The 14,443-nt window shown below is 61.2% G+C and overlaps 3 protein-coding genes across 4 annotated transcripts in view; 2 read left to right on the forward strand and 1 right to left on the reverse strand.

The window, feature by feature from the left end:
* Nucleotides 1-808, reverse strand: part of SBF1 (SET binding factor 1) — a 39,616-nt gene extending 38,808 nt beyond the window's left edge. For both annotated transcript variants that reach the window (XM_049884758.1, XM_049884757.1), the window contains exon 1: nucleotides 563-808. In XM_049884758.1, coding sequence (XP_049740715.1) covers nucleotides 563-617 — 55 coding nt within the window. In that variant the 5' untranslated portion in view covers nucleotides 618-808. The remainder of the gene's footprint in view (nucleotides 1-562) is intronic.
* A 4,905-nt stretch (nucleotides 809-5,713) lies between these two features.
* Nucleotides 5,714-8,491, forward strand: ADM2 (adrenomedullin 2). The gene is made up of 2 exons (XM_049884790.1): nucleotides 5,714-6,281; nucleotides 6,858-8,491. Exons 1-2 carry the CDS (start codon nucleotides 6,172-6,174, stop codon nucleotides 7,189-7,191), a joined length of 444 nt encoding a protein of 147 aa, XP_049740747.1. The 5' UTR covers nucleotides 5,714-6,171; the 3' UTR covers nucleotides 7,192-8,491.
* A 2,103-nt stretch (nucleotides 8,492-10,594) lies between these two features.
* MIOX (myo-inositol oxygenase) lies at nucleotides 10,595-13,500 on the forward strand. Its single transcript, XM_049884789.1, has 10 exons — nucleotides 10,595-10,609; nucleotides 11,103-11,183; nucleotides 11,438-11,518; nucleotides 11,625-11,787; nucleotides 11,895-11,962; nucleotides 12,108-12,217; nucleotides 12,297-12,364; nucleotides 12,444-12,493; nucleotides 13,183-13,295; nucleotides 13,392-13,500. The coding sequence occupies exons 1-10, from the start codon at nucleotides 10,595-10,597 to the stop codon at nucleotides 13,498-13,500; spliced, it is 858 nt and encodes a 285-aa protein (XP_049740746.1).
* Nucleotides 13,501-14,443: the final 943 nt, after the last annotated feature.

Consider the following 14,443-nt stretch of genomic DNA (forward strand, 5'->3'; position numbering starts at 1 on the left):
CGGAGGCCCCCGGCCGCCCTCAGCCCGAGCCCCTGGAGCCCCCCGGCCGCCCTCGGCCCGAGCCCCCGGAGCCCCCCGGACACCCCGGCCGCCCTCAGCCCGAGCCCCGGAGCCCCCCGAACGCCCTCGGCCCGAGCCCCCGGAGCCTCTCGGAGGCCCCCGGCCGCCCTCAGCCCGAGCCCCGGAGCCCCCCGGCCGCCCTCGGCCCGAGCCCCCGGAGCCCCCCGGAGCCCCCGGCCGCCCTCAGCCCGAGCCCCCGGAGCCCCCCGGCCGCCCTCGGCCCGAGCCCCCGGAGCCCCCCGGCCGCCCTCAGCCCGAGCCCCCGGAGCCCCCCGGAGCCCCCCGGAGCCCCCCGGCCGCCCTCAGCCCGAGCCCCCGGAGCCCCCCGGAGCCCCCCGGCCGCCCTCGGCCCGAGCCCCCGGAGCCCGCCGGGGCCCCCCGGCCGCCCTCGGCCCGAGCCCCCGGAGCCCGCCGGGGCCCCCCGGCCGCCCTCGGCCCGAGCCCCCGGAGCCCCCCGGGGCCCCCCGGCCGCCCTCAGCCCGAGCCCGCGGCCGGCACTCACCGCGCGGGTGCGGCCCGAACGCCACCAGCACGAAGTAGTCCGCGAGCCGGGCCATGGCGAGGGGCGCGGGCGGCCCGGGGGGCGCGGGCGGGCTCCGCGGCTCGGGGACACGAGGGCGACACGTTCATGGCCCGGCCCCGGCCCTGGCCCGGGTACCCCGGACACCCCGGGTTCGCCCCCCGGCGGCGGCAGCGGCGACGGCCGCGGCCAGGACTCCCGCCGCCATCTTCCCAGCCAGCCGGCCCGCCAGCCCGCGCCGTGCGCCTGCGCGCCCACGCCCCGCCCCTGTGGGCGTGACCTGGAGCCCTCCCGCCCACTGGCCCGGCCAGCGCGGGGACGGGTCCTGAGAGCGATGCCCCGCCCCGTGGGCGGGGACGGGGACGGCGGCTCGGGCGGGTCAGCCGCTCGGGCCGGGGCGGCCGTCCGGGTGTTGCGCGGGCTGCACCCTCAGCAGCGCACCGCGGGGGACGGGCGGGTCTCCGGGCTCTCTCTTCCCGCGCTGCGGACGTGGAGGAGGCAGGAGGGTCCCGGCACCCCCCCACCCCGGCTCCCAAACTGGGGGACAGCCGGGGGGGCCCAGGGTCGTGACCTCGGAGGCTGCCAGCCTGGGAACAAGGGAAAGTACCCAAGCCCTGCTCTTAGGGTTCCCAGTCTGAGGAGCGAGAAGGGCCCGGCCCCACTTCAGAGCCGCCATGTAGACAGAGTGAGACATTTGACGAATGCCCTTTTAAAAAGGGGTTCCTTCTGTAAAGAGCGTGAGAGGCCCCTGGGATCCGGGTACGCATCGTGGGTATGAGGTGACTTGGAGAAGGCTGCATCACCCAGGAAGTACATGTGAAAGGACACCTAGCCGTGCACCCACCCCTAGGGCAGGAGTGGACCAGATCCTCCCCGCAGCAGCCCAGGGATGGGCAAAGGGGGACACCTGAGCACAGCAGCCCAGGGATGGGCAAAGGGGGACACCTGAGCACAGCCGCCCGGGAATGGGCAAAGGGGGACACCTGAGCGAGGGGCAGGCTATGCTGGGAGAGGAGTGGTGAGACAGGGTTAGGTCTGCTTTTAGATCAGCTTGGCTGCTGGAAGAGAGCAGGTTGGAGGGATGGAGAGACATCACTGGCACTGAGGCCTCCACCCACTGGAAGGAGCCAGCAGAGAGCTGAGCGCAAGAACCCTCCCAGGCTCCTCTCCCTGGCCCAGGGTCACAGCTCAACCACAGCCTTCTTCCCCCTTGGTTGCTTTGGGTTGCTTTCTGTCACTTGCACCCAAAAATGTCCTCACTGCTGCATTATCACAGCACCAAGCTTGTGTGTGCACTACCAGCATTCCCGAGGCAGGTCTTCAGGATGGTCACCTGAGCCCAGACCTGGCTCTCCTCCCAGACACCGTGCAGAACTTATACCCTCTTCTCCACCCTTCCACCAGGCCCTCGGGGACTGCTACCTGCTGTGTCCTCAGCTTAAAGGAAGCTGCATCCCTGCGTCCTCTCGTGGGTATCCTTCCAGACCACGATCCCTTTAGCGTTCAGCCCCCTGCATTGTCACGTTGGCCCTCAGGTGCCTGTTCTTTGCCCCCAAGCTTCCTCCCCCTTGAAGGGGACCATGCTGTCCCCAGAACTTCCCCTCCTCTTGCAGGAAGTGACTCTTCCTCAGGCCCATCGGCCCCTTGGCTTCCTTCTGAGCCCTCAGCTCTCCCCTTCCTTCCTTTTACCCCTACCCAGCTCAGTCTCCCTGGCCAACACCCTGCCAGTGTCCTAAGCCCCCTGCCACTTTGACTTTTCTCCACTGTCCCAACATGGCAAACCCAGCCCTGCACAACCCTGAGCAAAATCTCTCCCAGGCCAGCACCCACCACAAAGGGTAGAGTGACCTACTGTGATCCCAAAATCACAGCCTCAGATGGATGCCCCTCACTGCCCAATCCTCCTCACCGCCGCCCCCTCCTCACAGAGACCTCATATCGAACCACCTCCTCCTTCCTCCCTTACTTTGAGGCTATGTCAGTTTTTTTTTTTTTTTCTCTCCCTTCCTCTCCCCATCCCACCTGTGCTGCTCATTACGCAGGGTTCCTGATCTACTTCTCTGCTGGCTTCCAGAGTTCAGTGGCCTCCAGGTGGCTGCCCCCTCACTCCTCCAACTAAAGATGAACGAATCCAGGCACTCTGCCTGCAGGTCTCCCCTACGCACCCAGAGCACCTATTATGTAGGGGGCTGTGGGACCCTGTAAAAATGGTGTGGGGGCATCAGACCTCCTTGTCTAACTTCACAAGGGGGAGGAAAGAGAATCAAGATCATCAGCCCAAAGCTGATCCCTATGAGGTGGTCAGACTTACCTCCTCTGTCCAACCGTTTTATCAGTTCTGGTCTTCTGGTTCTGCCGTAGTTTCTCTGCGGCTGCTTCTCACCGTTTCCAGTGTTGACAGCTCCCCCTCTTTCTCCTGAGTCTAGGTTTTCAGCCCAGAGACCCGGGGTCCAAAAGACTCTCTCTGCTCCCAGCTCTTCTTCTTCTCGACAATAGTGTGGTCCTCTCTCCACTTCTGGGATTGGCTCCCTTTAAGCCTACAAAAAAAAAGTTGCCGTTGAGTTGATTCTGACTCATCACGACCTTATAGGACAGAGTAGAACTGCCCCATAGGGTTTCCAAGGAGTGGCTGGCGGATTCGAACTGCTAGCGTTTTGGATAGCAGCCGAGCTCTTAACCCCTGTTCACCAGGGCTCCCCTTTAAGCCTACCCACTGCTGTCAAGCCGATTCCAACTCATAGCGACCCTATAGGACAGAGTAGAACTACCCGATAGAGTTTCCAAGGAGCTCCTGGTAGATTTGAACTGCCGGCCTTTTGGTTAGCAGCCATAGCACTTAACCACTACACCACCAGGGTTTCCCCTTTAAGCCTAGGGGAAGGCAAAACAGACCAATCCCGTTGTTAGGGTTCCATACATCTTATTCGCATAGTCCCACCCCCACAGTGGTACCGTGCACCTTATTGCATTAATAGCAAGCTGTCCAGTCCCCTTGGGCTGCAAGCACATTATTTGCATAGTCTCACCCAATCATTTTGTGGGAGTTACAAAGACCCTGGCTAGAAGGGTCACATTAAAGTAATTCACTACACTGCAGACCCAGAGGGGTTTTCTAATCCAGTCCGCAGGTGCAGAGGGCACGAGGACACACGCTCGGGGACAACCAAGGCAGCCCTGGCCTATCTACCTAGAATCTGAAAGAAACAACGTGGTAGGCTTGAAACCACAGGCCTCCCAGAGGCTTACCTCCACTGTCCGGGATTGAAACCGTCATGAAGCCTGATGACTTTTGTGTTTTTATTAGTTGTTGTTGTTTTTATTAGTTGTTGTTGTTAGCAACTGTGAATTCAGCCCCAATTTGTGGAGACACCATGCACAAAGAACAACATGCCGTCCGGTCCTGTGCTACCCTGTGATCGGTTTTGGATCACACCCTTGTGGTCCACGGCATTTGCATGGGCTCATTTTCAGAAGTGGATCGCCAGACCTTTGTTCCTAGCCTGTCTTTGGCTGGAAGCTCCACTGAAACCCGTTTGGTAACACAGCACCATGCAAGCCTCCACTGACGGGTGCTGGCTGCTCATGAGGTGCTTTGGCGGGGAATCGAACCTGCGTCTCTGGCATGGAAAGTGAGAATTCCACCACTGGACCACTCATAACTCCATTTTGAGGGGAGGGGTTGAATGATATGGCTGCATTTGTGTGTTAGAGAGTTAGTGCTGGCAGCAGTGTGAAAGATAGATTAAGAGGAGGCGTGGAGCACAGGGGAGGGGACCAATGAAAGCAGGCAGCTTGTTCTCTCTGGAGACCCTCTGGGGGTGGTGCTCACCACACCCCTTGCCTCCCTGAGCCTTGTCTTCTCTGGGAACCCACAGGCCATATCCCAGGGATGCACTCTGTCCCATGAGGCTAGGGGCAACCGGAACCCTCTGGCTGCAAGTCCCACGAACAGCTGTCTCCTCGGCATGTCCAGACCAGAATGGCTCTCCAGCCTCCCTGCCCCTGCCTGCGGCTCGCTCCATCCACCTTCCTGTGCTGCCCAGGCCGGCGTTGGCTCCAGCTCATGTCTCTCTGACCCCCTCCTGCAGCGATCCCAAGAACTTGCCTCCCTGCCCCATGCTTCTTCCTGGCTGCCAGCTCCATCCTTCTAAGGTAAATTTGATCACCTCACCCTCCCCACCCCCCACCACGAACCTAAAGAAACAGAAACACAAGATCTGCCCAGGGTTCTCCACCATTAGGGGAGGTGAACAAGCTCTTCAGTAGGGCACGTGTGCAGCCCTTGTTGATTCATTCACCCGGCAAATGTTTATTGATGCGCACCACAGGGGGGACTTGGCAGGAAACGCAGGAGGGGACCAGGGTGACCAGGTCTTCCATGAGCCTAATAGAGGGCCTTGAGGGCAAGGGTAAGACTGAAGAGGGGGTGCAGAGGAGGCAAAGAGAAGCTGAGCTAACCGAAGGGGTGTCTATTGAAGGGCAGCAAGGTCGCCACTACCTCTCAGGTTGACAAAGCAAAGAACAAGCGATGCCCATGCACTCTTGGTGGAGGGTTAGACGGTGCAGGCTTACAGAAGACACAGACTCAGCCTGCCACCCAGTGTGTCCACCTCCAGGAAGAGGACGGGCCACGTTTGTGCGCTAAGATAGCAGTCAGGGCAGACCGGACAGCAGGGGTCCAGCTCCAGAAAAGACGGGTTAGGATTCGTTAAGTGAGTCACAGCACAAGTACGTTGGAGCGGACCAGCCTACAGGAACAATGGGGGTCTCTGTATTTACACGTATTTTGTATATATGTGCCCGTGTGCAATGCACACACGAAGTCCTCTCCAAAACCAGAAGACCAGAAAGCTCTGCCCCCCCCCCCCCCCGCCCCGGCACACAGAAGAATCCACAGCGGGGGCGATGGGTGGCCATCCTCACTTTTTACTTAGTTGAATTTCTTATAAAAAAAATTTCATCCGTTGGTAATGGGGGCAAATGGGTAGATTTTTAGAACACAGCCCCTAGATGATTCTGAGGAGGGGTCCGGAAGTTGCCTCCGTAGGGAATGGAATGGCGAGCTCGGCGCCCAATTCGGGCCCCCCCCATCTCCGGAGCTCAGCCGGGCTCTGGGGGGGAGGGGGTGGGGCAAGGCTCCGGGCAGGGCTCCTGGGGAAGGAGGTGCCGCCAGGCGACACCGGAGGAGCCGGACCGTCAGCTTTTAGCCCTGAACTCCATCCCCGGAGGCGCGGGGCTGAGGAGGGGCGCCCCGCCCAGTGGACGGCCGGCTCCACCTCCTCCTGGAAAGACGATTTTTCTCTAGACGGTACCGAGGGCCGGCGGCGTCCCAGGAGAGATCCCGAACTGCGAACTGGCCGAGTGACTCCTGACCTGCAGTCCTCCGCGCCCCGGACGCACCGACCGAGTCCGGCCTTGTTCGGCGGCAGGACCCGGGGACTGCAGGACCCCAGGATCCAGCCTGCCCCGCCACCACCCGGCGCCCCGACAGCGGAGGGCTCCCCAAGTGCGGCGGAGGAGGTGGCGCGACGCCAGGGCCGGCGCCCCACGACGCCGCCCCACCCGCCCAGCTCGCCTGCTTCCCGCCTGCCATGGCGCGGCTCCTGGCAGTTACCCTAGGCTGCGTCAGCCTCCTGTACCTGCAGCTCCCTGGCGCGCTGTCCCTCGGCCTAGGGGGGCGCCCGCGCTCCGCCCGACTCAGGTGAGTGCGGCTGGGACCAACTCCAGCCCTGGCCCTGTCGTAGCAGGAAGCCAGGATGTCTGGCGAACCCCCCATCAAGGGCCAGGCCCCATGCCATCACCAACACCTGAGCCACAGGCATCTTTTGCTCCCCACCACAGGGCACTTGCCCCGACCTCCTCAACAAGGAGGGATCTGCTGGGGGAGTGCAGGAGGGAGCCCCAGGCCTGCCTAGCTCCCACCACTCCAAGGGATGGGTCCAGGAGAGTCACCCCAGGCTCTGAGTGTAGTGACCCACAGAGGCACTTTGCCTGAGGAGTCACAGGTTAATGGGGCATGTGACCTGGGGCCACTGAGATGGTTGAGCAGCCAGGTCCCAGGCCCTGAGCCCTAAAAGAGATAGTGGGCTTCCCCTGGCAGTGTCCCAGGCTGGGTGTGGGTGGGGGCTCTGGGATTCCCCTGGAGGTGGTCCAGGCATATTGGGGAAGCCATGGGCTTCCCCTGCTAGTGATCCCAGGCCTGCATGGAGGGGAAGTGGGTGGGTTTGGAATCCCTAAATGGCTGGACCATCCGGTTTGCTCCTCCCCCACCCCGCAGGGTTCCTCCCGCCCGGACTTATACCAGCAGCCTGCATCCCCGGCGCCCTGCACCCCAGCCTGTGGTCTGGAAGCCTCACCAGGCCCCTCAGCCACAGAAGGGCACTAGCCTGGCCCCTGCTGTGAGCCAACCTCTTCAGAACTACGGCCGAAGACACTCGGGCTCCCGTCACCCAGGCCCCCGCAGACCCCGAGCCCAGCTCCTGCGGGTGGGCTGTATGCTGGGGACCTGCCAGGTGCAGAACCTCAGCCACCGCCTGTGGCAGATTGTGGAGCAGGCCGGTCAGCGGGACTTGGCCCCTGTCGACCCCAGGAGCCCCCACAGCTACGGCTGAGGTGGGCCAGCCACAGCCCCCCTGCCCTGCCTAATACTGCGTCCAGAGCTGCAGACAACGGACACCCAGAAAGGGGTGCAGGCACCAGAGGAGCCTGTCCCCACACCCCAACCTCCCTCACACTTGAATGTGGTTCTGGACCTGTAAACCCATGTGTATGTGGACACCAGGCAGGCCTCACCCAGGGGACCTGCACACCCCCACATGTGCACGCCAAGGGGCAGGCGGTGCTCCCCTCCCTGTACCCGCGCAAAACAGGACTTGGGGGGAGGGGCCTTGGCAGATGGAGCAGAAGCCAGGGTCCCGAACACCCAGGGCCAGAGGAGAGGGGCTGGGTGGACTAGATGCGTCCCCTCCTTGATGGGTTCCAGCGTTGGATCGAAGCCCTTCTTGACAAGTCCTCCCAGAGGTCTCAGCTTGCTCCTTTCCCACCTCATCCCCCAGGCAGGGCTGAAGGGCAGAGGATTGGACAGCCTGGGGCATGCTGTGGTCCAGGTCGGGATGGGGGGAAGGGGCCACACAGGAGCTCTGGAACTACCCTGGCCATTCTGGGGTGAAGAGTGGAGCAGAGCCAGGGGATCCAATGCCAGCCCAGGGCTGGGCTGGGGTGAGGGGCCCCCAAAATAGATAAATAAAAGTCCCTTTCCACCTCAAAGGGGTAGAGGTGGCTGAGCAAGTATAGAACTGAGCAGGTGACACAGACCCTGGCCCTGGAGACTCAGTGGGACAGCAAGGAACATCAGGTCTTGAACAGGCTCCCTCCCCTGAGCCCTGCCAAGCCTGGGGAGACCTCAAATGATAGCAATAAGAACAATGACCGCAGCCAGCACGTGTGCAGTTCTTGGTGTGTGTCTGCCCCATGTCGTCAGAGTCCTGCGGATACCCCACACTACCCCAGAGAACCTGGGCTTCACTCACATAGCACCTCGTCCGCATAGCCCCCCGTGAGGTGGGCACTACTCTCACCCCCACTTTAGAGAGGTCAGAGACTCACCCTCTGTCTCTGTGGTCCCTGTCACTGACTAGAATTGCAGCAGAAGGTGGTCAGGGCCGTAATGGGGAGCATGGCAAGGCAATCAAGGAGGGCTGTCCAGAAGAAGAGTGGTTTAGGTGGGACTAGAGGAACAGCAGGGGTTCACCAGGGGAAAAACCCTAGAGCTCCGAGGCTCAAGCCTACAGAGCATGTGGCTGGGGTAGCCTGGCAGCCAAAAGGAGCCCAGTTGAGTAGGAGTTGGAGAGGCCCGGGACCTGGCCTCAAAGCCATGTGCCCTGTGACCACTGAAGGGTGTCGAAGAGGCAGGCGGGGACTGGTGTTTTAGATGGTGAGAGTGGGGGAGGGGAGGCAGCGAGGAGGTGGGCAGCCTGCTCTGGTGTGGCAGCATGAACAGCCAATGGACAGGCCGAGGGAGACTGGAGCTGAGGGAGAGGAGGAGTCCAGGAGGAGCAGGGGGTAAATTGGGCAGAGTCAGGCACTCAGTGTCTGCAGCTTGGGTCTGCCAAGACCCTGCTGGGCTCCCCTGGTCCCTGGAGTAAAGTCCAGCCTTGCACGCCCTCCTGGGAGCACCCAGTGCCCGGTGGCCTGGGCCCAGTCTGTTGCTTGGTACACGCTGTTCCTTCTTCCAGGAACACCTTCCACTACAAATGCACACATGCATGCTCATGAACACACATGCATGTGCACAAACACACGCATGCGCACATACATTGCATGAACATGTGCACATGCATGCAATGCACGCACATACAATGCACACACCTACATACAGTGCACATGCCCACACACACTGCACATGCCCACACACACTGCACACGCCCACATATAATGCACACGCCTGCATACAATGCACACGCCTACATACAATGCATGTACATTTATGCACTCCTACACACATATAAACGCATGCATGCACACGCAGGCAGCACCCTCCTCGTGGTAGCCCATTGCATCCTCTAGGCCCATGGGTGGACATCAGCAAAGGGGTTAAAGCCCAGGGATTCTGCCCAGCCTTCGCTAAGCCTCAGTGGCTTCTCCATGAAGTGGACACCTGTGGCCCTCACCACAGTGCTGTGCACGTGACTGAGGCCGCAGCATCATGACTCCACCTGACCCACACCCAAGCAGCTCACAGCCACCTCCTGAGACCCAGACTATGTGTCGACTGCCCACCTGACAGCCCCACTTGGAGTGCCCCCAGAATCTGCCCCGCCAGTGGCTCACACCCTCAATCCAAAGCCTGTTGGGCCCCACCTTGAAGACATACCAGGATTCCGGCCATGGTTCCCTGCTCCTGGTCCAAGTCTTACCTGTGTTCCAAGATCGCCCTAGCCCTCCCTAGGTTCCCCGTCTCCATCCATCCAGCAAATATTTTTGGAGCACCTGCAGTAAGGGGGGATACCTGAGGACATGCCCACAGCAGTCCCTGAATTCCTGGAGCTGACGTTATGGTCGGGGAGGCAGAGATAGGCAAACAGGTCAAACATAAGTCAGCAAGTCACAGCCATGGCAGTCAGGTAAGGGGCCCTGGGAGCTGGAGCCATTCTGAATGGGGAGGCTGGTGGTGCTGGGGTCCCCTCACTTGTTCTCAGCACAGCTGCCACAGGGGCCTGTTGGACATAATGGTGCTGGGTCCCCTCACTTGTTCTCAGCACAGGTGCCACAGGAGCCTGTTGGACGTAAGGCAGATCATGCCATCGTCAAGGTGTCTCCCTCACAGGGAGCCCCAAAGTCAGCACTCTGACTGCAGGTCTCATGACCTACTCCCTGGCTCCCACAGGACCGAATGTCCTCTGCTGCCGAGGCTCCACCCGCCCTGCCCCGGCCTCCCTGTTTCCTCCTTGGCCGTAGCACCTGCCTCTTTGCGATACGGACAAGATGTGGTGATGGGTTTTTTGTCTGTGGTCCCGCTGCACCTTCAGGGCCCCATCAGGTTGTAGTATCCATCCCTGACCCTGGCTCCAGTGGCGCCCTCCTCCCAAAGCCCCACCCTGAGTCACAGCCCTCTGCTCCCTGAGACCCGGCCAGGAGGGGGCGAGGATGGAGGGGCCCCCCTGCTAGCGGAGCCTGGCCATGCTGCCCTGGGTACAGGAGTTCAAGCGCAGCTGGCCCACAGAGTAAGGGCAGGGGCGTTCAGAGCCAGCTGCAGAATGGCAAGGATGAGCATCCCCAGGCCAGTTGCTCAGGGAGGAGCAGGCCAGGGTCAAGTGAGCGCTGAGGCCGCTGGGGGCTGTCCCTGAGATGACACATTAACTCATAGAGACCAGGCAGGAGGGCAGATGGTCATTCATTACCGAGGGCCAAGGCCAAAGGTCTGGGTGGTGCCAGGTCACTTACGTAACCTACTGGTGTATTTAGGCTCCCCAGCTTGGGGGACTCTCACCCACCCGTGCCCTGTTCCTTCCCAGAATGAAGGTGGCTGTGGTGAGTACTGGGACCCTGCGGTAAATTGATCCCTCAAATGGGGGGCTGCATCCTGCCCCCCTCCCCAATTGCTTCCCACCGATCCCATTCCATCCAGTAGGTCCAAGGTCTCTCTCCTGCCTGTGTTGGTCCAGCTGGGGCAAGGGTCAGTGGTGCCCGACCCCAGGGTCCCCGTGGTCCAGGTCTCTTCCCAGGGCAGCTGTCACTTCCTGAGCTGCAGGTGCCAGGACAGGCCACTGTGGCTCCCCCACAACATCCCCCTAGACCAGTGCATCCTGGAAGCAGGAGATAAGGACATTGAGGAGAAAGATAAGGGCATCCAGGAGGGAGGACTCCTCACCCCAGGGGGGTGCAGCGGGTGGTGGCTATGGGCCTCTGCTGTGCTCTGCTGCCCAGCCCTGGCCTCAGGCTGCTCATCAGGGCTCCCTGGGGGGTGACCTCTCTTTCTCATGGGGTTGGCACGAGGATGAGACACGTCAACTCCCCTCCCCAGGGCCCAGACCCTTCCCTGGTCTACCGACCGGATGTGCACCCAGAGACAGTCAAGGACAAGAGCAGCTTCCGAAACTACACTGTGAGGCACCCAGGCTCAGTCCACCCCCACCCCGCCCCAGTCAGGGCCTTGGCTCCTGGGTCTGGGGAGACCGGCATCACCATGAACAACTCCAGTGGGCATCACTGGGAAGTCCCTCCCCCGGAGTCATTGGTCTGGGGGGCCGCCCCAACTCACACCTTGTGACGCCCAACCTGGGAGGCAGTGGGGGCCTGTGTGTGAGGGCTCTGGGGTTCAGGGAGGCTGAATGGCCTGGCTAACCTGTGACATTGCAGTCAGGCCCGCTCTTGGACCGCGTCTTTACCACCTACAAGCTTATGCACACACACCAGACGGTGGACTTTGTTAGGAGGAAGGTATGCCCGGTGCGGACACCCTCGCCCTCTGAACAGAGTCGGCCGGGTGGCAGTCCTGTGGGTCGACCCAGCCCGCAGGTGTACTGATACTCCGTCTCTGGCCCAGCGAGCCCAGTTCGGAAACTTCTCCTACAAGAAGATGAATATCCTAGAAGCAGTGGACATGCTGGATGAGCTGGTAGACGAGTCGGACCCAGACGTGGACTTCCCTAACTCCTTCCATGCCTTCCAGACTGCAGAGGGCATCCGGAGGGCCCATCCCGACAAGGGTGTGCCCCGTCCCATGGAGGGAGGGCTGTAACCATGCAAGTGGTCAGCTGGGGTCATGGGTAGGGGAGCCCTCTGAGCCCCAGCCCCCCTGTCTGTCTCCTCTCAGACTGGTTCCATCTGGTTGGGCTGCTGCATGACCTGGGGAAGGTGCTGGCCCTAGCTGGGGAGCCCCAGGTGAGGGCTGGGACCTGGGTGGGGAGCCCCAGGTGAAGACTGGGACCTGGGTGGGGAGCCCCAGGTGAGAGCTGGGACCTGGGTGGGGCAGCCCGGCTGGGCTTGGGACACCCAGGCCGGTGCCGACCATGCTGCCTGTCCCTAGTGGGCAGTCGTTGGAGACACCTTTCCTGTTGGCTGCCGTCCTCAGGCGTCTGTGGTTTTCTGTGACTCAACTTTCCAGGACAATCCTGACCTCCAGGATCCTCGATACAGGTGCCCCCTGCCCCTGCTGCCAGCCCCTCCCTCCCCAGGGGACTCCTGAGTCCCCCTGAACCCCAATCTCTCATCGCAGCACAGAGCTCGGCATGTACCAGCCCTACTGTGGACTCGAAAACGTCCTCATGTCCTGGGGCCACGACGGTGAGGCTGGTGGGAGGGGGAAGGAATGGAAATAGCACTATTGGCCTGGGGGCCTGCAATGACCCTCTCTCTCCCTCAGAGTACATGTACCAGATGATGAAGTTCAACAAGTTCTCCCTCCCCTCGGAGGTAGGGGCCATCAGAGTGGGAGCCCACCCCAGTCCAGCTCAGCCCAGCCCGGCCCAGGCCAGTGTAGCCCAGGCCACCTCAATTTACCCAGCCCAGTGCAGTCCAGTCCAGCCCAGCTAAGCCCATCCCAGGCAGCCCAGCTCTTCCCAGCCCAGCCCTATCCAGCCAAGTCTAGTCCATCCAGCCCAGCCCAGCCCAGCCCAGCCCAACGTAGCCCAGCCCAGCCCAGCCCAGCCCAGCCCAGCCCAGCCCAACGTAGCCCAGCCCAGCCCAACCCAGTCCAACCCAGTCCAACGTAGCACAGCCCAGCCCAGCCCAGCCCAAACCAGCCCAACATAGCACAGCCCAACCCAGCCCAGCCCAGCCCAGCCCAACCCAGCCCAGCCCAACGTAGCACAGCCCAACCCAGCCCAGCTCAGCCCAGCCCCGCCCAGCCCGGTCCAGCCTAGCACAGCCCAGCCCAACCCAGCCCGGTCCAGTCCAGTCCAGTTAAGCCCAGCCCAGCTCAGTCCAGCCCAGTGTAGTCCAATTCACCCCAATTCACTCAGCCCAGCCTAGTGTAGTCCAGTCCAGCCAGCCCAGCCCAGCCTAGCCCAATTCAGTCCACCCCAACCAAGCCTGGTCCAACATAGTCTAGCCCAGCCCTGCCACTCAGGGGCAGACAGCATGCTGGATGTGCCCCCCACCAGGCCTTCTACATGATTCGATTCCATTCCTTCTACCCGTGGCACACGGGCGGTGACTACCGGCAGCTGTGCAGTGAGCGGGACATGGCTATGCTGCCCTGGGTGCAAGAGTTCAAGTATGCCCTGCCTGCAGGGGGGAAGGAGGGTGAAGGGGAGCAGAGGGAGACAGTGTAGGGAAGGCCAGCCCTCCAACCTCACTGCCCCTCCCGCAGCAAGTTTGACCTCTACACAAAGTGCCCGGACTTGCCTGATGTGGACAAACTTCGGCCCTACTACCAGAGGCTCGTCAACAAGTACTGCCCTGGAGTCCTGAACTGGTGACCTCTCTCTGCCCTGGGGCGGGCTGAGTGTCCAGGGTGACTGGCCCAGTCCTGCCCCACAGACTGCACTGTCAGGACAGTGACGTTCCACCTCGGCTTCCCTGAGAGACCCCCACACCCACCGGTGGTCAGTGCTCCAGTGCACAACCACTGTACCCTGCAGCAATAAAGACCTTGAAGCAGCCCTGTGGGTCTGACCCTGCCCTGGAGGTGTCAGGTCCCTCCTTATGCTGAGCTGTGTTGTGGCAGCAGGGGTGGCCCCAGGCAGAGAAGACCGTGCAGGTAGGGTGGGAGGTGAATCCCGGGCCCCCACTCCTGCTGCCTGCTCCGTGCACTGCCTGCTGGTCCTCACAGTCTCCCAGCCCCAGGATCCAAGTTGGATTAGGACTCCTCCCTCTCACTCACCCCTAAAAACCCCTAGGGGTGGATTATCCAATAGTCAAGGTAAGCACAGTGCTTATCTTCCTTACCAGGTCATCTGTAGTGAAGGATTTCATGTGCTCACCTTGTCCATTGGATAATCTGCCCCTGCTCACCCCTCACTCTCCAAAGAGTCACCCAGTCCTTGGGGCTCTGTCTCTGTCTCCTTTCAAAAACCCAAAAGCCAAAGATCACACCTACAGAAGACACCATACAGCAAATCTCAGATTAACTGCCATAAAGTGGATATTAGCCTGCAAGGGCCCACCCGCACTTCCCTGAGCTCCCAGGCTTCTCCCCCAACAGAGCCACCTCTGTCTTAGCTTACTACCAATCACCCCCTTTTCTATGTGGTTTCATCTTCAACGTGCACCTCGCTAAATGTTACGCAAGTTTCTTTCAATCCAAAGTCTTTGTTCCATCTCTTTTTAACCCTTGCAATTTGTTTTTAGAAGATAGTGGGTCCTCTGTCTCCTAGAATGCCCTTTAGTAGGGATTTTGCTGGTTGCGTGCGGTGCATCTTA

The sequence above is a fragment of the Elephas maximus genome, chromosome 4 (genome assembly GCF_024166365.1).
Source record: "Elephas maximus indicus isolate mEleMax1 chromosome 4, mEleMax1 primary haplotype, whole genome shotgun sequence".
NCBI classification, from domain to species: domain Eukaryota; kingdom Metazoa; phylum Chordata; class Mammalia; order Proboscidea; family Elephantidae; genus Elephas; species Elephas maximus.

What these genes read in the sequence shown, in the direction of transcription:
- ADM2 (XM_049884790.1), top strand. Translation starts at nt 6,172, where the DNA reads ATGGCGCGGCTCCTGGCAGTTACCCTAGGCTGCGTCAGCCTCCTGTAC. An exon ending in CCGCGCTCCGCCCGACTCAG is followed by an intron (nt 6,282 to 6,857) that starts GTGAGTGCGGCT and finishes CCCACCCCGCAG; the next exon opens with GGTTCCTCCCGCCCGGACTT.
- MIOX (XM_049884789.1), top strand. An exon ending in CTCCAGGATCCTCGATACAG is followed by an intron (nt 12,218 to 12,296) that starts GTGCCCCCTGCC and finishes CTCTCATCGCAG; the next exon opens with CACAGAGCTCGGCATGTACC. An exon ending in CCCTGGGTGCAAGAGTTCAA is followed by an intron (nt 13,296 to 13,391) that starts GTATGCCCTGCC and finishes CCCCTCCCGCAG; the next exon opens with CAAGTTTGACCTCTACACAA.